At 43.7% G+C, this 21,626-nt stretch overlaps 1 protein-coding gene across 1 annotated transcript in view; it reads left to right on the forward strand.

Moving 5' to 3' along the window:
- LOC145400204 (calcium-activated chloride channel regulator 1-like) overlaps positions 1-21,118 on the forward strand; it is a 75,250-nt gene extending 54,132 nt beyond the window's left edge. Inside the window, exons 3-21 of the mRNA XM_080272719.1 lie at positions 49-214; positions 1,546-1,683; positions 2,776-2,929; positions 4,961-5,138; positions 5,794-5,920; positions 7,281-7,434; positions 8,522-8,693; positions 9,817-9,949; positions 10,616-10,752; positions 12,092-12,248; positions 13,175-13,393; positions 13,887-14,003; positions 14,337-14,437; positions 15,600-15,753; positions 16,780-16,894; positions 18,862-18,962; positions 19,612-19,747; positions 20,297-20,528; positions 20,962-21,118. Of these exons, the coding sequence (XP_080128845.1) occupies positions 49-214; positions 1,546-1,683; positions 2,776-2,929; positions 4,961-5,138; positions 5,794-5,920; positions 7,281-7,434; positions 8,522-8,693; positions 9,817-9,949; positions 10,616-10,752; positions 12,092-12,248; positions 13,175-13,393; positions 13,887-14,003; positions 14,337-14,437; positions 15,600-15,753; positions 16,780-16,894; positions 18,862-18,962; positions 19,612-19,747; positions 20,297-20,528; positions 20,962-21,118 (2,848 nt within the window). The remainder of the gene's footprint in view (positions 1-48; positions 215-1,545; positions 1,684-2,775; positions 2,930-4,960; positions 5,139-5,793; positions 5,921-7,280; positions 7,435-8,521; positions 8,694-9,816; positions 9,950-10,615; positions 10,753-12,091; positions 12,249-13,174; positions 13,394-13,886; positions 14,004-14,336; positions 14,438-15,599; positions 15,754-16,779; positions 16,895-18,861; positions 18,963-19,611; positions 19,748-20,296; positions 20,529-20,961) is intronic.
- The last annotated feature ends 508 nt before the right edge of the window (positions 21,119-21,626 follow it).

The raw sequence follows: 21,626 nt of genomic DNA on the forward strand, positions 1-21,626 counted from the left end.
TATCACGAAAAACAAACACGAACCCTACTTAAAGTTTTGTGATTCCAGGATGCGTTTTGGAGAGGTGGTTGCTGTGGTGGTGTGTGTGGTGGTCGGTGTGGTGGAGGGTGGTGGTGGAGCAGTGTTGGTGGAGGGAGGCTATGAAGGGCTACTGGTCACCATATCACCATCACTGCCTGAGGACCGAGCTGCGGAGATTATTGATGGGGTGAAGGTGAGTAGAGTGAGGAAGGTGATGGGGGAAGAAGGTGATGGGGTGAAAGTGACTGAAGGATACTGAAAGAATGGAGGTTAACTAAGATGACTAATAGGGTGATGGCGAATGAAGAAATGGGGTAAAGACGAAAGAAGAGGGGCATTGATGGGCTAAGAGTAAATGAAGGAGGTCAGTGACACGTTGAAGGTGAATGATGATAACTGAAAAGGTGATTGTGAAAGAAGGTGATTGAAAGTGAATGAAGCAGTGAAAACTAATGAAGAATGTTACTGACGGAGTGATGGTGAATGACAAAGGGTACTAACCGGGTGAAGGTTAATTAAGAAAGTCATTCATGGGATGAAGGTTAGTGAAGGGATTGGTGAATGAAGGCCACTGATAGAGTGAAGGTGAATAATGAAGGTCAACGGTGGGGTGAGAGTGGGCTTAGTTTATGACGGGGTAGGTGGGGTTAAATAAGGTTGAATAAGAGGGGGAGGGGAGTGGGAGGGGGAGAAGGGTGAGAACAAAGCTTCATGGATAGAGAGCTTAGGCGATATAGAGTTTATGGCAGAGAGCTTAGGGGATAGACTACTTAGGGTAGACTTCTCCAAGATAATGGCCTCACTAACTACCATGACGCCAAAATCATCATCATTATTGTTATTATCATTACTATTATTATTATTATTATTATTATTGTAAATTATAACACCCACGCTCGAGAAGCGATAGCGGGTATTACGGTTTGAGCGGCATATGTGTGTGTGTGTGTGTGTGTGTGTGTGTGTGTGTGTGTGTGTGTGTGTGTGTGTGTGTGTGTGTGTGTGTGTGTGTGTGTGTGTGTGTGTGAACAAAATAACGCAAAGTTTTTGTATGATTTTAGCCAAACTTTTTGGAAGGGTTGAGGGACAGCCATTGAGGAAGCCTATCGTTCTTGAGAACAATAGGTCAAAGGATAAGATAGCAGGGCTAGGTGAACTGCTGACCTAACAAAAACAACTTAAGCGGTTTTTATTTTAAAAATAAATAAAACTTGGAGGAAGGAATGAGGATAATGCAAAAATGAAGTGTTCAATTTACACAAACGAAAGTGTCTGAAGTTCACCGCCTTTCATTTTGGGTTCATTTACTTGTTTTATATCACGCCGTGGTCAAGTGGTATCAGTGCCTGACTTCTATCTAAGAGGTCCAGGGTTCGACTCCATGTTCTCCCTACGTGTCAAGTGGGGTTGGTGGAGGATTAGTGCCCCTCCCTGTAAAACAATTAACTCTAAGCCCTTGGCCACCTCGTTTGGGATACATGGCGTCTGGCAATGAATGAATGAAATGAATTATTATTATCACAGACTGCACTGACTGACACTTCTGAGGTGCTGTATAAGGCCACCCGAGGAAGGGCCTTCTTCAGAGACGTCAAAATCCTACTCCCAAAGACGTGGACCAACACCAGTTACGACGAGGCAGCCCGAAACGAGAACTTTGAGGTGAGACGTGGGTGTTTTGAGGGGGCGTGGGTGTAGCATGGGAAGGCGGTGTTCATCGCGGATAAGGAAGCTCCCTAGCACGTCTTATTTACCTGTTTGTTTCTGTTTGGTATGGTAATTCGAATATTTTCGTGAGGTTTGGTTTGGTACACTACTGTAATTGTTTTCATATTACTGGTGCAGTTTATGTCGATATGTATAAAGTGCAGAAATTATATAGAAATGTAAGGTATAAAAACACAGTGTATCGCTACGGAAGAGTTGCTATAAAGTCTCCCAGGCTGACGAGAATACGGCCGTGGGTGTGAGTATCCCCACAGCTGTCGATTTTAGTACTTTCCCCCGGCTCTTAAGAAACTGATATAATCTTAACTCTAAATTCAGTAAGCTCTGGCTGTGTATTAAAGTTGCTTGTCCGTTCCCTAATCATACTGCAGATATTTTTGGATTATTTTTTCCTTCATACAGTTTGGGATAAAACACTGTCTGTTGTTCTACTGAGTTTATTTCAAACTTGGGTGAGGTTGTCACTTTCCTCCCTGACACATCAGAGACAATCACCTAGGGCATTTTAGCACTCAAAGTTTTTCTCAGTTTAGGAATATTACCCAGTGAAAAAGAGAAGTGAAATATTATCCGAACCTTCGTCCCAGACAATAATACCAACACTCCAGTGCGGCTTTTTTGCTTTGGCACCTCTAGTCCTAATCCTATAAATCTTCTTCAGTCAGATGACGTAGTTAGTTTAGCAATTAACAGACGATTTCATGCACTATACGACAGAGTTCTTGAAATGGAAGGGTAACCTATAGAGTTCACCAACATCATTACTAACACAACCTCTTTCAAAGTCGATTAATACTGGAAGCAGCAAAAATATAAGTATATAAATAGCATAAAAAGGTCACCAGATTTCAAGGACTTCAATCCTAATCCAAATTAAATGAATCTAACTTAACCTTGCCTTACTTAATCTGACCTGTCCTGACCTAACGAAACCTAACCTGACCTGATCTAACTTAATCTAATTTAACCTAGCCTGATCTACCCTTACCCAATCTGTCCTAACTAATCCACGCCTAAACCCCCCAGGACGGGGCCTTTCGCGTGGACTCGGCGAACCCTGTGTATGGGGTTCAGCCCTACACTGTGCAGCCTGGCGGGTGTGGGGTTGAGGGCACCTTCATTCACCTCACCCCGACCTATCTGACTGATGACGCTGAGGCTGCCTGGTGGGGGCCAAGAGGTGGGTCAGTGGGTGGGTGGCAGTGTGGGTGTGGGAGTCTAGAGGTGGATGGGAAAATGTGAATGTGTATCTGTGGGAGAGATTGGGGGAAAGAGGTGGGTGAGTGGGTGGGTGGGTCAGCGAGTGTGGGTAAGTGAGAGGGTTGTGAGATGATGTGACTTTGTGACAGTGAAGGGGTTCTGGCAGCCTTAGGGTGAGTGAGGGACATGATGGATGTGTGCAGGAGTGAAAGTGTGAGAGTGTGGGTAAACTGACGGTTGTTAAAGAGAGATGTGAGTAGCTTCATCCAGCTCACCCCGGACTATCAAACAGATGACTCTGAGGCTACCTGGTACGTTGCCTAGGGGCAAATTAGAGGGCGAGTGGGTGAATGAGTGAGTGACGGAGAGTGTGAATGGATACTTGAATCCGCACCCAGGTATCTATAGTTACCCCAACATCCAACGACATCTGCATGTTTAGTGTGTGTATTTTCTCGAGTAAACACAGCCAGTCACTCGTGTTCTTTGAATCGCATGTGTTAACATCCATTTTCATCAGCTTTTCTTGATTTCCATTCTCAGAGCCAGTTTCGCTTTTTTTTTTTTTTTTTTTTTTACATTCATCTTTACTGTGTATCCAGTTTTAAATCCATATATTTGCAGTTTTCAGCACACCCAGATTCATCCAATCAGTAAAAATTTTAATACTCGTTTATACCCGGGCCGTGAGTACCACTGTCAGAGCTAAGATTACCAGATTGTGTGTGTAACTTGGTATATTATTAAATTAGGTGGAAATTTAAAACGCTATTTATAAACAAAGTTTTGTGGTGCATCACACCGTGATACTTACAGGATCAACCTCTCAACCTTAAAACTGAATCATCAGCAAGAATATAATCGATGGACGTGTAATGTCTAGCTCATATATTTCTACGCTTGAAAAAGGCCAAATGACACATCAGACACCTAGATAATTCCAAGCAAGTGATTAAAGGAGCGAGATGGGTACCGTGAAGGGAGTAAAAAGGGAATGACTCTTTAACTATAAATAGAGCTTTTGAGATGCAAGTTGCCACTTTACTGTAATTGCATTAAAGCAACAAGATTTCATTGCAAAGTTCCGTTCGCTGTGAACCATTATCTCTAGATTTCCACACATGTATGCTCTTTTTATCCACTTTCAGATGTTTTAATACACATTATCTGTTGTTTGCAGATGATACCGTGTTGTTGAGTGAAGACGAAGGGGAGCTGCAAGGCTTGGTGGATGAGTTTGAGAGAGTGTGTAAGAAACGGAATCTAAAGGTGAATGTAGGGAAGAGTAAAGTGATGGTCTTTGAGAGAGGTGAAGTCAGTGAATGTACAGTGAGGTTGGATGGTGAGGAATTGGAAAATGTGAGTACGTTTAAGTACTTGGGTAGTGTGATGAGTAAGGATGGAGGTTTGGAGGGTGAAGTGCTTGAAAGGGTACAGCAGGGAAGAAAGGTTGCTGGTTCTTTGAAAGCAGTGATAAGAAACAGGGAAGTGAGCATGGGAGTGAAAAAGTTACTACATGACAGTATTGTGAGACCAACTCTAACGTACGGAAGTGAAGCTTGGACGTTGTTGGAAGGACACAAGTCAAGAGTGAGAGCCGTGGAAATGAGTTATTTAAGAGGAGCCTGTGGAGTCACATGGAGAGACAGGCTGACGAATGAGGATATAAAGGAGCGTTGTGGTGTTGATGTGGATGTGATAGGAAGCGTTATGAGGAACACACTGAGGTGGTTTGGCCATGTGGAGAGGATGGAGGGTCAAAGACTGACGAAGAGAGTGTATGTGAGTGAGGTGGAGGGGGAAAGAGGGAGGGGGAGGCCGAGGATGAGATGGAGAGATGGGGTGGAGAGGTATATGAGAGAGGGGGGTGTGAGTTGGGAGCAGGGGAGTGAAATGGCGGGGGACAGGGCGACTTGGAGGCGATTTGTTTGTGGCCACCCCAAACGGGATTGAGGCGTCTGGCAATAGATAGATAGATAGATAGTCATCGGCTTTCTTTTCACCCACCCAGGCAAGACGCTGGTGCACGAGTGGGCTAAGCTAAGGTGGGGCGTGTTTGACGAGTTCGGCTACCCCAACGACCCGGCCTTCCCTCTCTTCTACTGGGACACCACCATTACAGCGGACGGCATCACGCACGAAGTCACCCCTAACTACTGCGCCGACACTGATCTGACTGGGGAACTGAGGTGAGGAGACAGATGAGTGGAGGGAATGGACAGGGAATGGCAGAGTGAAAGGACGTAAGGGTTGAGAGAACCTGAGTGAAACAGAGAGGAAAAATGAGTGAAAAAAAGCAAAGGAGAAAGGAGCAGAGAAAAACAGAAGGAAAATGGGTGGACAAAAAGAGGAAAAAGGAGCGGAGAAAAAAGGGAGGAGAAAGGGGTAGAGAGGACGGGAAGGAAAAGGCACTGAAGAAGAATGTGAAGCCTGAGAGGAGATAAGTGAGAGAGGAAATGAAGGACAGTAGCTAGGTGGGATGAAGGGAGAGAGAGAAACAGACGGTATCAGTCAGTCCAGTAATACCATTCAGTACGCTATCACTGAGTTACAGTATCCATACAACACACCAAACTACAGTGCGGACACGGAAGTTACTGGGGATTTGAGGAGAGAGAGGTGTAAAGGGGAAGAGAAGGAGAAAAGAAAGGTGAAGGAGAATGTGAGGGATAGGAGGATCTCTGTCTCTCTCTCTCTCTCCGAATATATATATATATATATATATATATATATATATATATATATATATATATATATGCGTATACTTCCTTACCTCCAGATTTTTCCTTTCCTCAGTATCTTTCCTCTTTACAACTCTATGTCTCCACACCTCTCCTCCCCCAGAGATGTGTCCATCAAAGACTCGTGCAGCTTTGGCAGTGATGGCCTACCTGACTCAAACTGCCGCTTCTTCCCAGACGACGTTCAGGCCGCAGCCTCCTCCCTCATGGGCTACTACTATCTCAGCAGCGTAAGTGGAAATGGCACTTCCCATTATTTTGAGGAGGAAATGATACATAATTTTTAAACATATAAGAAATGCTCAACATTATACCTTAATTTGTTACATACTGTACAGTACTGAGGAGTTCTGTGATTTCCTTCCCTTATCTTTTCTCAATGCTCGTATGATCTGTATTTCAGCAGTAGTAGTCTGTATTAATTCCGTTATGATTCTCATCTTCTGCCTTTAGAAGTCACAACTTTACTTTTCAGGCAGAATGGGGAATTCTCTAACAATGGGCAGAACAAGTTCATACTTTTTCTTAACTTTCGAATGTGCCTGTGATCTCCACCATTTCATTATATTTCATTCACCATTCTTTATCAATCCATCTCTCTCTTCCCTCCCAATTAGAACAATTTCTCATTCCCAGTTTTTATGCCAAAATGTGGTTAATTACCGAGATATTTGTAACTTTTGATCTTTCCTATTTTCTTGCTTTTAATTTGTATTAATTAGGTTTCTTCAACTTTTTCCTTTTCTCCTTACTAGCCATCTTTTTCATTGCTTTGTTTCTCAGTTTTCCTCATTATTAATATTTCTCCCACAAGTAAAAATATGCGTTTTTCTTCTCGCCTACTTTATTCATTTCATTCAGTTGGTGGTAGGTGGTGGGGAGCATTATCCACTCACTTTATATGGTGCTGCTTATTTCTCAATCTTTCTCTGTGTATGACCACCTCCCCACTTTTTCGTTCCTGCCACTTTATATTACTCTTCTATCCACTTCAGGTTGCTCGACTCTGAGTGACAATTCTAATAGTTTCCTGTAACCAGGGAAACAATTTACACCGCTGGGTGGTAACCATACCCACATTATGGGGTGAAGTGGTGCCTGTTATCTCAGTGGCGAGACTCAAATGCGGAGTCCATCCAGGAACCAAACCGCCACATTATTTTCCTCGACTCGCTGTGGTGAGGAACTGTCAGCTGCAGGGGAACATCAGGTCACTGCACGGGATGGCCCTGTAGGGGCAGTTGCTTGCCTGCGGTTGATTGGTCTGCTCAGACTAGGGTTAATCAACAGTAACACCTTTATTTAGTATTAACCAGGCTCTTCTCTGTCTGTTGTCTGTCTCCTAAATGCTCATGATCATGATCCTCTTGGCCATAGTGTCACCACTGTTTCACAAGATTCGCAGTCCTAATTATACTCATGGGGGAGGATGTTTGTTGCTACCGCCTAGGGACTAAGGCGTTTGGCTATACTCTGGCAGAAAGATAAATAAACTTGATTAGTTCATTAACTTATAAAGAGTACTCGATTTTCTCCATTCTGTGGCTCTTTTCTAGCCAATCAATTTTCTCGCTTCTTATTCTCTGCCAGATCGAGGAGTTCTGTGACGGTGGTGCTGACGAGAGCTTCCTCCACGACCCGTACGTGCCTCACCGCCACAACCTCATGTGTGCAGGACGCTCTGTATGGGATGTCATGAGGACCCACTCGGACTTTAACGGCAACAGGTTGGAGCGTAGTAACTTCACGCCTAACATAGAGTTGAATACAGGTTTTAATGACTCCCTTATGGCCGATAGGCATTAATCTAAGTCTCCTCCTCTCCTCCTCCTCTTCTTCTTCTTCTTCTTAACATTGCATCTAATTCTTTGTATTATATAAAAGATCACAATATTATTAATGATTTCAGTATTATAAACAAGTCAAAACATTGTAAATCTATTCACAGCATTTCAGGATATTCGTAACGTTATATGAAATTCATAGTCATGCATATCTTCAATTTCAACGTTTTAGATATATAGGTTAAGTTATGGATAAAAAGGGAAAGATGATTTTGTAACACAGACTGAAGCAAACAGATTGTAAGGTATGACGAGTCCTGTGATTAGGTGAATCTAGCAGACTTATGTAGACCCCACATTTAAAAGTTATAATAAATTGGTCATATGGAGGACTTTTGAACACGATTTTTTTTTCTCACAACTTTCTCTTCTCTCTAACAGTTCTCAGTTTCTCTACGACCTTGTATTTTGCTTTAAGTCCAGGGATCGCAAAATGAACAATTCTTGATTTATGTCTTTTTATTTTATTTTTTTTTTTCTGGGGGGGGGGGATAAATTGTTGTGGGATTTCAGTCAAATACTTTCCAACTTGTGTATTAAAATTCATCAATCATTTGTCAAAGCCTGTCTTCATATAATTCTACACATTTTCCCTCTCTTAGTAACGCTGATGGTTATTGTCATTATAAGTTATACCGAAAAACAACGACGGTCAGAGATGTACTACTTTGTTATACGATTCATACGTCCTGTCATGGTCACCTACATCCACCCCAACCTTTACTGTTACATTGTGAGGGTACAGTGTCTATAAGATCTTGGACTTCTTTTGACTTATTCTCGGTTGAAGCTAATTGCAGAGCTGTCCCGACCAGAAGAGGGTTATTTGTGGCAGTATAAATAACTTTGACATATTCTCAGTTTAAATGGGTTGTCTGTCTGGAACTGCGAGTATATGCTTCAGAAAAGTCTATCACAAGATGAAAATAAGTCAAACAATTCTCTTTCCCTCCATTACCAGCTCCTCCATCTACAATGCCTCCTTCAACACCATCCCGGACTTCACTGTGCTGCAGCAGGAAGAAGCCAAGTTCGCCTTGGTGTTGGACTACTCTGGCAGTATGAGTGGGGAGCGGATCGAAAAACTGCAGCGGACGGCCCAGCGCTGGATCCTTCACGAAGTGTCCAATGGCAGCTCCGTGGCCATCATAGAGTTCTCGTAAGTAGCCGATGTTTAGGACTGGGATGGCATTTTTGTTTTATTTACCAAACGAGTAAACAAAGCCTGGATGACCACCTTAATTGTGCAGGGCATAATGAAGGCTTTACCTAGCCTGTTTCATTCGAGATGTATCGTTTACAAGATACACACTGCCGTCATCTGAAAAACTGACCGATCCGCCTTTACTATGATGATTGTGTTGTCCCACTAACTGTACGGCACTTCTTGAGTATGGTAATCTAGGGGATGCTCGAAGTCTATACCCCTGAAGGTTTAGAGAAGGATATAGATCTTACCTTCTCTCCTCAATACTTGGTGAGAAACGTGTCTGGTGAGACGAGCCACCTTCTCTTATGGCGAGCAAGCAGACATCCCCAGCGTGTAGTTTTACAGTGTGTCTTTGACGTTAAAATTCAATGTGTAGCGCTTGTGATTTTAACTTTGTTTTAATTTTGCTTTATAATAATAATAATTATTATTTTTGTGCAGCGGCACAGACCTTAGGTAATATATTGCCAGGTTCATGTATCGTAGTCACTCAGTCAACTCCCCCCCCCTCCCTCTCACTCTCTCTCTCTCTCTCTCTCTCTCTCTCTCTCTCTCTCTCTCTCTCTAATGTTACGGTCATTTTGCTAAATCGGTCATTTTGCAAATTTCCCAAACCATAATCCTGGTCAGTTTGCAAAATTACCTTTAAATGTCTGGGTACTTTGCACTAACCTAACCTTACCTAACTTAAACTAACCTAAGTTATCTTAGTTTAGGTTAGGTTAGGTAAGGTGAGGTTAGGTAAGGTTAAGTTAGGTTAGGTTAGTGCTAAGTTTTGCAAACTGACCTGGACATTTGAGAAATGACTGATTTTGCCGGGAAATTTGCATAATTACCGATTTCGCACAATGACCGTAAAACACACACACAATATATATATATATATATATATATATATATATATATATATATATATATATATATATATATAGATAGATAGATAGATATAGATATGGATATAGATCTATCTATCTATCTATCTATCTATCTATCTATCTATCTATCTATATATATATATATATATATATATATATATATCACACCTTCACATTCTCTCTCTCCCTTGTCACAGATCCTCTGCCCGGAGGACAGCTGACCTGACCGAGATAAACGACAGCACTCGACAGCAACTGGCCAGTAAGGTGTCAACTATAACCGGGGGCGGTACTAGCATCGGTAGTGGACTGCTGATGGCTGTTAATGATGTGAGTTAATGATGGTCGTGGTGATAATGATAGTAACAGTAGCGGCAGTGTTCACCAAAATAGTATTTGTGATAGTCACAGGAGTGTTAATAATGATATCAGCAATATTAAGCTTAAAATGATAATAACATGTGCGTTACAGTCGTCCATAATTGAAAGTATAGCATGTGTTCCAGAGAAAAAACTTATATGTTGTTATTTTAGCTTTCCACTGATGTGCATCAGTGCGCTGTCGCTTTAATTATTCCAATTTTGGTGCTAAATTTTGCGTCTTTTTGGTTTCTACCGCCAGCTACATGGTGTCGACTTTCTAGAAAAGTCAGTTAAGTAATACCTGTTCCTTTTTTTAATCCATCACTTTTTTTTTGTTTTTTACTTCTTTTACAAACAATTTACTTCCTTAGTTCCTCGTCTCGTCTTCCAACTACTAACTTCTCCAGTTTCTTTAGCAGACTTTCTACTTAATTTTCCAAAATCTCTTGAAGTCTCTGGAAAAAAAAAAGTTCTGAAGGACAAACGGAGTAATCCTGCACTTAAAAGACGGTACTTCTTACATTTCATCAATCCTCCTCTCTCTAAGTTTTATCTCCCCCTTTCTCCTCCATTGACTATTCCAACATCTCTTAGAAACGCTAAATCATCGCTGCATTTATCGTCTCGCCCCAGGAATATGTTTTGAAGGACAAGAAGAACGGCGTGATCCTGCTGGTGACGGACGGGGAGGAGACGACAGACCCCATGATAAGCGATGCCATGCCCGAGGTCATCGCCTCAGGGGTCAGGGTCGTCACTGTCGCTTTCGGGTGAGTTGTGGTGGAGTAAAATCGTCTGTGTGTAGCCTGAACTGAACACTCCTAGCTCAATTGTAGCTTCTGAGTGAGGAGTGAAGGGAGTAAGATCGTCTGTAGGTAGTCAGAACAAAACACATCAGCTCTATGATCGCAGTGAAATAGTTATAGGAAATCTTTTAGGTCGAGTTGCGATTGGAGTAAAATTGTGTGTAGCCAGAATAGAACACGTTAGCTCAATAATCGCATGTGAGTGAGCAGTAACCAGGGCAAAATCGTATGTGGGTGGTCAGAACACAACACTTCAACTTCAGCTTAACCATGGCAGTAACAGAGTTATTGAGAAACCTTTCGGGTAAGCTGTGAAGAGAGTAAAATCGTTTGTTTGTAGCCAGAACAAAACACTTTAGACGTCAGGGTCAATACCATTACATTCGGGCGAGGTGTGATGAGGTAAAATCGTCTGTTAGGCACGAAAATAAAGTACTTCAGGGGTTAGGGTTGAAACGGGTGTTCCCTTCAGAAGCGATGGGGTCGTTGCCATCTCTTTCGGGAGAGATTGGACATGGAGGATTTAACCACTACGAATAAAGTCATGTTGGGGTATATTCTAGCGATATCCGGACTACTTTATTCAACTCAGATAGACTGCTAGTAATGTAGAAGTTAACGAAGGGCATATCTTAACCTTCCAGTCCTTTATTACCCACAGGCTGTATTACTTAGCTGAGAAAATCCATATGTAGGTAAAGTGGTAAATATGGTCCCGTGATGCTGCTTCAAATATGCAGGAATACGCTAGAAGGAGTACCGCGAGATGGTCTAGCCATGTGGAGCAAGTGCAGATTGAGAGACTGACTAGGAGAGAATATGTAAAGAGTAGAGAGATTGAGAAAATGAGAGGTCGAAGATGATGTTGACTGAGAGTGGTGTGGGATGGAGGAAGGGTTGCCTTATGGCGGATGAGAAAGAGACCTGAAGGCAATCTGTTCATACCCTCTCCCCTCCAGGGTTTAATCATCTGGCCACGGATAGACAGAAGTGATTTTCTTCACATCAGTAATTCGAAGAAACTGCCTCACACCTAAGTACCGTACTCAAGAATCATGCACCGTCCCCCTTTTTTCTCTTTTCCCTACCTCTCCTCCCTTCTCCCTCTCTCCTCTATTTCTCCCTCTCCTCTCATCACCTACACTCACACCTATTGTACACTCTCTCTCTCTCTCTCTCTCTCTCTCTCTCTTTCCCTTACACACACACACACACACACACACACACACACACACACACACACACACACGCACGCACGCACGCGCGCGCGCGCGCGTACTCAGTCTCTCATTCTCCTCCCCAGCAAAGACGCAGACCCCACCTTGGAGAGTGTAGCAGAAAGCACTGACGGGAAGACCTACTTTGTACTGGACGAGGACGATGGTGGGATGCTGGATGACGCATTCCTGGGAGCCCTAACCTACCAGCCCTCCGACACTCTGTCTAATATCAATGTCAAGGTGGGTGGAGACTGGGGGAGAAGAAAAGGAAAAAAAGAAAAAGAAAGCTATCCTGTCTAAATGGAGTACAATAAATCAGAACCAAAATCCCGACCCATAAATTTCAGATGCCTGAGCACATTGCATATGAAGACTAGATGTCATAAGCAGAGGGAAAGGGAAAAAAAAAAACAGTTCCACAGTTTTACCATAAAAATAAAGATAGTTGAGAGACACGCAACAATGCTGCGAAGAGAACGAGGTTGAAGTGAGTGTCAGGGGAGCTGATGAGAAGATAAGCCTTTGAATTCACAGATCACTCAAGAAGCAGTGCAAATACAGTTTCTCGAATGAACAGTCCACCTTCCTATCCTACAGATCCATGAATACGCATAAGGCATGAATGACAACAAACAAAAAATTTCAGTGTTCTCCTACCTAACATATTCCCCCAAGAACAACAGACTCTTGAAAGACCAATCCCGAATACGAGAACTATGGAAAGTACACCAACTTAAAAAAAATGAATAAGAAAAAGTGCTTCTTTATCCGACCTCCTCCCCTTAAAAAAAATGGTATAGAGTCATAAACGATCAATAGAAAAATACTCATCCCTGTACTCATACACAGACACTTGGGCGACCAGCCAAACAAATATTCATTCCAGTCTTTCATCCTACTAATCCACGAACACATTTACAGCTGGAATGAAACCAACTAAAAATATATAAAATACTCAGCTTGCCCTGATACCCAACAGATCCCAGTGACTCTTGAAGAACTATTCAAAAAAGATATTCATTGCACACACTCATCCCACAGATCCATAAGTAAGAATACACTGGAAAAAACAATAAAAAAAGGTAAGTAGTCTAATATTCAACAGAAATAGTGACTCATGAACAATCAGCTAAAAAATAAATTCATTCCACACTCTCCTGTCACAGATCCACGAGTACGAGTATATCGGGAAGGACACCAACTGCAGCGCCCTATTTCACGTGGACGCCTCTGTCGGTCGAAACATGCAGTTCCGCCTCGACACCAACGGGCCCAACCACGTCACCAGTGCGCCTTACCTCGTCTCACCCTCCGCAGTCGTGGTTGATGGTGCCGTGCTTGACAGTGCGCTGAATATGTGGACGATTGATGTGTCAATGGCCGAGGTGCGTTGATGATGATGAGTGTGTGTGTGTGTGTGTGTGTGTGTGTGTGTGTGTGTGTGTGTGTGTGTGTGTGTGTGTGTGTGTGTGTGTGTGTGTGTGTGTGTGTGTGTGTGTGTGTGTGTGTGTGTGTTTCAGGTTTTGTTTATGATAATGTTTACGTTTTTGTCCATGTCTGTCTGTTTGCCTGTACCCCCATGTATGAGTGTTTTTCTCTAACCTGCGTCTGTCTGGTATTTCTCACTCACATACTCACCCACCCCTAACCAGTGCACTTACACACGCATCTGTCAAATATTTCCTTCTCTCACTCACTCACTCACTCGCCTACTAGCTCAATCACCTACCCACTCCTCAGCTAACTCACATTCACCTACTTACTAAGTCACAGGTGATTGGGTTAGAGTGAGGGAGCATGGGAAGATGCGGAAAGGTGTGAGTGGTGGCTGAGTGCAGCTGGATTCCTCCCACTCATACACACATCCCTATTCTTCAGGAGGGTGAGTGGATGTGGGCGGTGGAGGTGTCTGGCAACGAGAACTATTACATCCGTGTGGGGGTGACGGCGCAATCCAGGGACCCACAGGGCTCGCCCATCCTCACCCGCGCGTGGGTATGTTCTTGAGGAGGATAAGGACTTGGAAAAATAATGATAAATAATGAAAAATAATGACCCTCTGCCTTAATAACTCAGGTGTAGTTGATAGATATAACTAGCTTTTGTCTTCTACAAGTCGTTTTCTGGGAGAAGAGCGGGACTAAGATAAACGCGACTGTCTCCTTCAGTGTGCAAATAAACAAGCATAAATCTTCATTGTAGTCATCGTCGTCGTCGCCGTATTCGTCTTCTATGCATTTTTTCTCTTCCTATTCCTAGCCTAATCCTGACGTTTTCAGTCATACCACAGAACAGCCATTAAAAGCAACATCAACTCTTGCCCCTCAGATGAGTGCCGGGAGCGAGGGAGTGAATGCCTCGGCCAGTCCCGTGGTGATCTATGCAAAGGTCAGCCAGGGTAGCCGACCCGTAGTGGGGGCAAAGGTCAGGTGAGTGGGTAGGGGCAGGTGAAGGAGGTAGATGGATAAGGGATGGGGATGGAGGTAGATGAATAAAGGATGGGGATGGAGGTAGGTAAGTGATGGGAAAAGAGGTAGATGGGAAGGGGACACTCACTAAATACTCTTTCATCCGCCACCCAAATTTCATCCAAGTACCTCTAACATTTCGCCAACATCTCTCTAGCATTTTACCAACGTACTTCTCATATCACACCTACCTCCCTCGTACATCTCACCCACCTCCCTCTCATATCTTATTAACCAACCATTCTCACATGTTTTTAACCCTTTCTCATTCCACCCTCGCATTCGTATCCAACTCATCTCCTTCTAACAGTTCGTCCCATCCCTAGTACAATCCTTACCGTTCCTCTCTCCCTTCTCCCTCTCACATTCCTACATTTCCTTCTCCCCCACCCCCCTTGCACATGCCATTCCCTCCTTTTCGGATTCCATCCCATCCTTCCCATCCACCTCCATCCCTCATTCTACCCCATCCCACTCACATTCCACTCTTTCTCCTTCATCCTCCTTTCCTTCCCTCAACGTTTTTTTTACATCCTACTTATCCTCTAAATTCAGTTCGCCTCCATCTCGCAGCATACCCTACTCTTTCCTTCACTCATACATTTCACTCCCTCTCTCCCAAACTTCCACTCTCTCGCTCTTTCACATATTTCACTCCCTGCCTCTCTTTTCCATTCCGCTCCCTCCCTCTCTTGCACATTCCACAGCCTCCCTCTTTATCACACTCCATATCCTCTCTCTCTCTCTCTCTCTCTCTCTCTCTCTCTCTCTCTATCTATCTATCTATCTCTCACACACATTCTATTCCCTCCTTCCCCTTCATATTCCAACCCTTTCCTCTCTCTCACATTTCATGCATTCCCTCTCTCCCTCTCTCACATTCTGTTCCCTTCCTCCCTCCCTCTCTCCATCCCCCCTATCTCTGTCTGTCTGTCTGTCTGTCTGTCTCTCTCTCTCTCTCTCTCTCTCTCTCTCTCTCTCTCTCACACACACACACACACACACACACACACACACATTCTCTTTCCCTCCACTCTCTCCCTCTCTCTGACATTCTATCCCCTCTTCTCTCACATCCAACTCCTTCCTCTCATGGCCCACCGTCTTCCTCTGACTAACCCAGGGCGTACGTGAGCCAGCCAGACAGCACAGCAGCGGCCGTGGAACTCGACCTTCTGGACAACGGACAGGGAGCGGACACACAGGCTGGGGACGGCATCTACACCCGCTACTACACCAACTACACCAGCACAGGCAGATACGCGGTCAAGGCACAGGTGGGTAAGGCAGGCAGGTAGGCAGGCAGATAGGAAGGGAGGGAGCGGGTGTATAGGGAAGCAGACCGTGAAGTAGGTAAGCAGTAAGGTAGGAAGGTGGGTAAGCAGGCACAAGGAAAGCTGGAAAGGAGGAAGGCAAGAACGAGAGAGAGAGGGAGGAAGGCAGGAACGAGGGAGAGAGGGAGGAAGACAGGAACGAGGGAGAGAGGGAGGAAGGCAGGTAGGTAGGGAGGGGGGGCAGGGAGACAGAGAGGGACAGGCATACAGGGAAGCACTGTAAGTTAGCAGGCAAAAAGGGAGTTTTACAGGGAGGTAGCGAGGCTAAGGGGCAGAAAGGTATCATGAAGGCTTACAGGCAGGGAGTTAGGTAAGCAGGAAGGCAGACAGAAGGACAGAGAGGCACGCAGGAGTCCGGGAAGCAGACAGGCACACAGGCAGGGCGTATGTTAAACAGATGTGGGAAAAAGCTGGATTGGAGGACAGGGAGCGGAGTGAGGGGATGAATCTGGGTTGATGTGTAGGGATGGAAGAGGTTGGTTCAGTAGTGGAAACATATTACAGGCAAGGAATGATGGGAAGCAGATATCAGCATGAATACAAAAGAACAAGTTAAAAGGATGAAAATAATAGTTTGCGTTCAGTATTCGATAGGACAAATTAGCTTAAGAAGTAGGGAATATCAGAATTTAGCGAACAGAAATGATGGCTCGCGCATTACCATGTGAAACAAAGTCTGTAGCAGGAGGATGTCTAACATTTTGCACTTGCTGCCACAAGACAATTTTTCTTCAACTTAGTAATTAACACCTACACTGGAATGACGTCTTTTCATAGTATTTTCCTGCAAATTTCAAAGTATTATACAGTATTAGGCTCAGGAGAGACTTTTGCTTGGAGAGGTTACGTACACAACCTTCATTTTCGTGTTCAGTACTAGAGGTTTTATTGAAGCTGAATATAATCGCCCAGAATCAATTAGAAAGATTTTCTGGCACTGCAAAGGATAACCTCCTCCTCACTGTGCAGGTATGGGACGATGGATCCGCCTACATCAATAACGGGTTCACCACTTCCCGTATGAACCCGGGACTCGCTGCTGCCTTCCTCCGGCACCGTCGATCCCTCCCTAGCAACCCCATTGGTAAGTATGTAAGGAAGTGTCAAGGAGGGGTAAGGAGGTGGGTTGGATAGATACATGACACAGGCGATGAAACAAAAGATAGTGGTAGTAGACTCTGATGTGGTGTAGGTTTAGGTATTTGATTACTGAGGACATGGGTTACTATGTGAACGTCCACCCCACAAACTCTGTGGCACTCGTCGTATTCGAACTCGCGACAGTGCGTCTCCGAACGATTGACCAGTGCCATGACGACCGAGCCACCGAGTCGCTCAGGTATATATGATTAACCTTTTATCTCAGTACGAGAATGTCTTATTTCAGCTTATTCTTGCCACCTTCAAAAGATAACAGTATATGCAGTTTAGCTATGATTATTCGCAATAAAGGGTTAAATGGAGGTTACACGTAACCCTTCCATTTGAAAAAAATGTCTTCGTCTTTCTAAAAGCGTACATCAGTCCGATTTTATGGCTGTGCAGTTCATCTGAGACCTCATTCCTTAGACTAGCTTTCTTCACTGTTATGCACAGTACTTACGAGATGCGAGACTTGTGTTCCACAGCAGTCTACTCATGGCTATTGCTCTTCACCTTCCCGAACACTCAGATAATGGTCTTATAATCATACTTGCACTGAAAACAATACCATACAACATTAATGTACTTAGATGCCCAGTGGTTTATTGGTAGAATATGGTACTCTAGTCGGAGTGATGGCGTTTTCTTATATGTTCGAATCTCTAAAAGGTGATTTTAGGGTTATTTTTAACGTAATACTACAAGGACCAGGGTCGATTTCCTGTATTAAATATACCTTACATGACTAGTCTTGGCTCAGTTTCCATGGCCTCGAAAGGTGTAATATGGAAGTGACTCACTGCCTCTGTCTCCTTATCCAGTTATCCACCTTTTCTCCTTTCTCTGTCTGTCTGTCTGTCTGTCTCTGTCTGTCTGTCTGTCTGTCTGTCTGTCTGTCTGTCTGTCTGTCTGTCTCTCTCTCTCTCTCTCTCTCTCTCTCTCTCTCTCTCTCTCCATCATTATCATCACTAAAGCAATTCTAACTCTGTTCTTATTATTTGTTCCCTTTTTCCTGCTTCTCACATCCTTTACTTCTCAATCGCCTTCTCTGCTTTTTATATTTGCTTCCATTTTCCCTCATGCCACAAAACTATTCTCTTCTTTTTCTCTCGATATACCATACACACACACACACACACACACACACACACACACACACACACACACACACACACACCATCATGATCATGATCATCATCATCATCATCATCATCATCATCATCATCATCATCAGCCTGACCTCTTTTCCTACCTTCCAAAAATTTCACCAAGCTTCTGTGGCACTGACCCTACATGATAAGAGCCTCCTCAAACTAAGATGCGAATCGGATATTAGGCCGTATTCTAGACTGCTCAGAGGTTATCGTAGTGCCTCTTCCTTAGCAATTTATTTCCCATACTAAGCCTGAACAGTCTATTGTATGCTATTTAGATCGTGCAAATATCGACATAGCATACAGGACCGCCCTATGCCCCGTTTCCCAATTGACATACTTTGCACCACCTGTTCCTAAGTGAATATTTTGGATGCTCTTATATACCTATTTTTATCCTATTGTATATTACTGCGGTAAGCAATATTGGTAATAAAATATATAGATAATTTAAAAGAGACTGAGAAAGAGGTGAAGGAAGACACAAATGAATGGAGGGAAGACATATATGGCTGAAGAAGACATCGGCAAAACTATTGCGTGATATATTTCCTCTCTTTTCACCTGTCTTCTTCTATCTCCTTCCCACATCGCTCAAAATGTCTCAACAAACAGAAAATATCATTAGTTTTGGGAAAAGAAGACTGCTTAAAAACGTGATACAAAGCCTCCAAATGCCACCCCAAAAGCGATCATGTCCGATTCTGGTTTCAGTGTGGCGAGGCCCAAACTCACCCTGTGTTTCTCCCTCCAGACACACCCTCTTACTGCTGCGGGAGCGTGGTGCCCTTTGACCCCTCCCAGGCCACCCCTACAGGCACCTTTACAAGACAGGCCACGGGAGGGTCCTTCCAGGTGGGTATGATGATGATTTTTTTTTTCCCCCCTTCTTGCCAGCATCGGCCGAATTTATACAATTTAGGTCGTGTAGCAAAGGGTTAATGAATGCTATATCTAACCCCTATGGTTCGAAAAACGTCTCCAGAGTAAAATCGTCTAGAGATAGTTATAACGGAATATAACAAGTGAAAAGCACTCACTGAACGCATACCTCCGGCAACGCCTATACCAGACAAGTCAGATCACCAAAATTTAATCAACTCCTCCTTGGCCATGACCCTTTTATCCACAAAATTTCATTGAAATCCATCAGTAAGTCTTCGAGATATCTTGTGGACAAACAAACGGACAGGGTGAATATATAACCTCCAACGGTTGGAGGAGGTTATGATTATAAGGGTTCCTTATTAACATTCCCCCACGTGTACGTACACACACACACACACACACACACACACACACACACACACACACACATGCGCGCGCGCGCAACTTACAAAGATTCCTTGTAAACACTCTCCTGGTGTCAGAAATCCCTTACAGACTTTTCTCTAGGTGACAGAAATCCCTTATAAACATTTCTCTAGGTGACAGAAATCCCTTGTAATCACATAGGGTAATCACTCCCCCAGGTGACAAAGATCCATTATAATCACTCCCCCAGGTAACAGAGATCCCCAGCAGTGGCAGCGATTTGTTCCCGCCCTCCCGCGTCACGGACCTGCAGGTGGAGTCGGTGGAATCCTCTGCACTCAACCTCACCTGGACAGCCACAGGGGACGACATGGACGCCGGCACAGGTGAGGGAAAGGGTGAGGGTGGGAGGTGATAGTAAGGGTGAGAGTGAGGGTGAGGTTGGGGATGAGAGTAAGGGTGAGAGACGGTGAGGGTGAGGCTGGCAGAGGGAGACGGTGGGTGAGGGAAAGGCAGGAGAAGACAGTGAAGGAGAGGGATGGGGATGTCAGGGAGTGAAGGAGTGGGCGTGTGAGGAAGGTGGATGGAGGAGAGGGTGAGGAGGAAGGTGGATGACAGAGTTTGTGGGATAGGGACAGAGAGACGGTGGATTAAGAAAAGGGAGAGAAAGAGAGAGGTGGGTAAGGGAGATGGTGAGAAATGTGAGTGAGAGTAAGGGAGAAGGTGGGAAAGGAGGGAGACGAAGAGTGTGAGAGAGGGGGAGAGTGTGGAATAGCTGTCTGAGGGAGAAGGGAAAGGTCAGTGAGAGAGTTAAGATTTAGAGTTGACCGGAATGAAAGTGGACTGGGAGAGCTACACCTGAATATTATACCCCTCTCCTCCCCTTATATTAAAATTCTTTTCTCATTATCTTACGCTAACCTCTCCATTCCCAGTGTACGGCTATGAGATACGCGTGAGTCGCAACCGCAGTCAAATGATGGAGAATTTCGACGATGCAGGTGAAGAGACGCTGGTGCTCTCACTCTCAGATTCCCGCAACTACTCCGACCTTCTCGTTGAGGCCGGTACTCAAGTGGTCCTCTACCTGAGTCTCAGCGAGGAGCTTCAACCAAACACGCCATATTTCGTGACTCTACGTGCTGAGGATGGTGCGGGTAACAAAAGGTGAGATTTTTTTTTTTTTTTTTAAACAAAGCACGAGTCCCGGATTTCGCTTATTTTTAGTCTAAGTAGTAGGGAACATTGCACAAAATATCATATATATATTTTTTTTTTCCATAGAAGCTCATGAATGCATTTCATCGACTGTTTCCCGGAGTACTGGACCTTGTACTTAATGACGAACAGAGAATAAAATTCATAAATTTGAGGGGTATTGTAATGAATTACAGATAATGTATTAAGAAAAAAACTAAATTTTTGCGGTGATACGACAGAGGAAGAACTCTGTCCCTCACTTATATCTTATGAGAATAGTATTCAAATTTTGTGTGCAGCTGGATTATGAGTACGCAGACGTGCACAGTAGGCGTACTGAATAATAAATTATTAATAATGTATCCAAGTCTTCATTACCACACCTGTTTCCTTCCTACAGTCCGGTGTCGAATGCTGCCCTAGCCATTCTTGAACCTAGCGGTACATCGACTGGCCCGAAGCAGCTAACAGGGTGGGCTGTGACGCTGATAGTGTTGTCCACAGTGGCAGTGGTGGGTGCTTTGCTGGTCATTGTCATCAAGGGCAAGAGTCATTAAGGCAACGCAATGAAATAACCTACTTTTAGAAGTTAAAAAATATATATATCAGCAACTAAACATAAACTCGCTTTTAGTAATTCGCGAGAACAAGAGGAATTACGGCTACTCAGCTACTTGTCTTAAAAAATTAAAGCAAGAAGAATTAAACAAACTGAATGAAACAACTTGCTTTAAAACATTCGAACAAAATAATATATGCTTACAAGAGTTAGCTTTCAATAAATATCAGAACAGTATTGGCAACTCGGAGCAGGAACTGTCTTCCAATAATTCTCCAGAATAAGATGAATTTGGAAGATCAACAGAGAATTCAGCTTTAAGAAGTTAAAAAGAAAATAATAATCAACTGGGCATATGCTTTTAATATTTCGCAAGAACAAGAGGAATTAGGCGACTCAATACATCGCACGCAACAAGACTATTTAATCAACTCGGCGTATGCTTTTACAACTTTGCAAGAACAAGATGAATTATGCAAAACTAATACATGCTTTCAACAAGAGGA

Source organism: Coenobita brevimanus, chromosome 51 (genome assembly GCF_032717465.1).
Source record: "Coenobita brevimanus isolate Jiangsu-jjx chromosome 51, ASM3271746v2, whole genome shotgun sequence".
In the NCBI taxonomy this organism is placed as follows: Eukaryota; Metazoa; Arthropoda; class Malacostraca; order Decapoda; family Coenobitidae; genus Coenobita; species Coenobita brevimanus.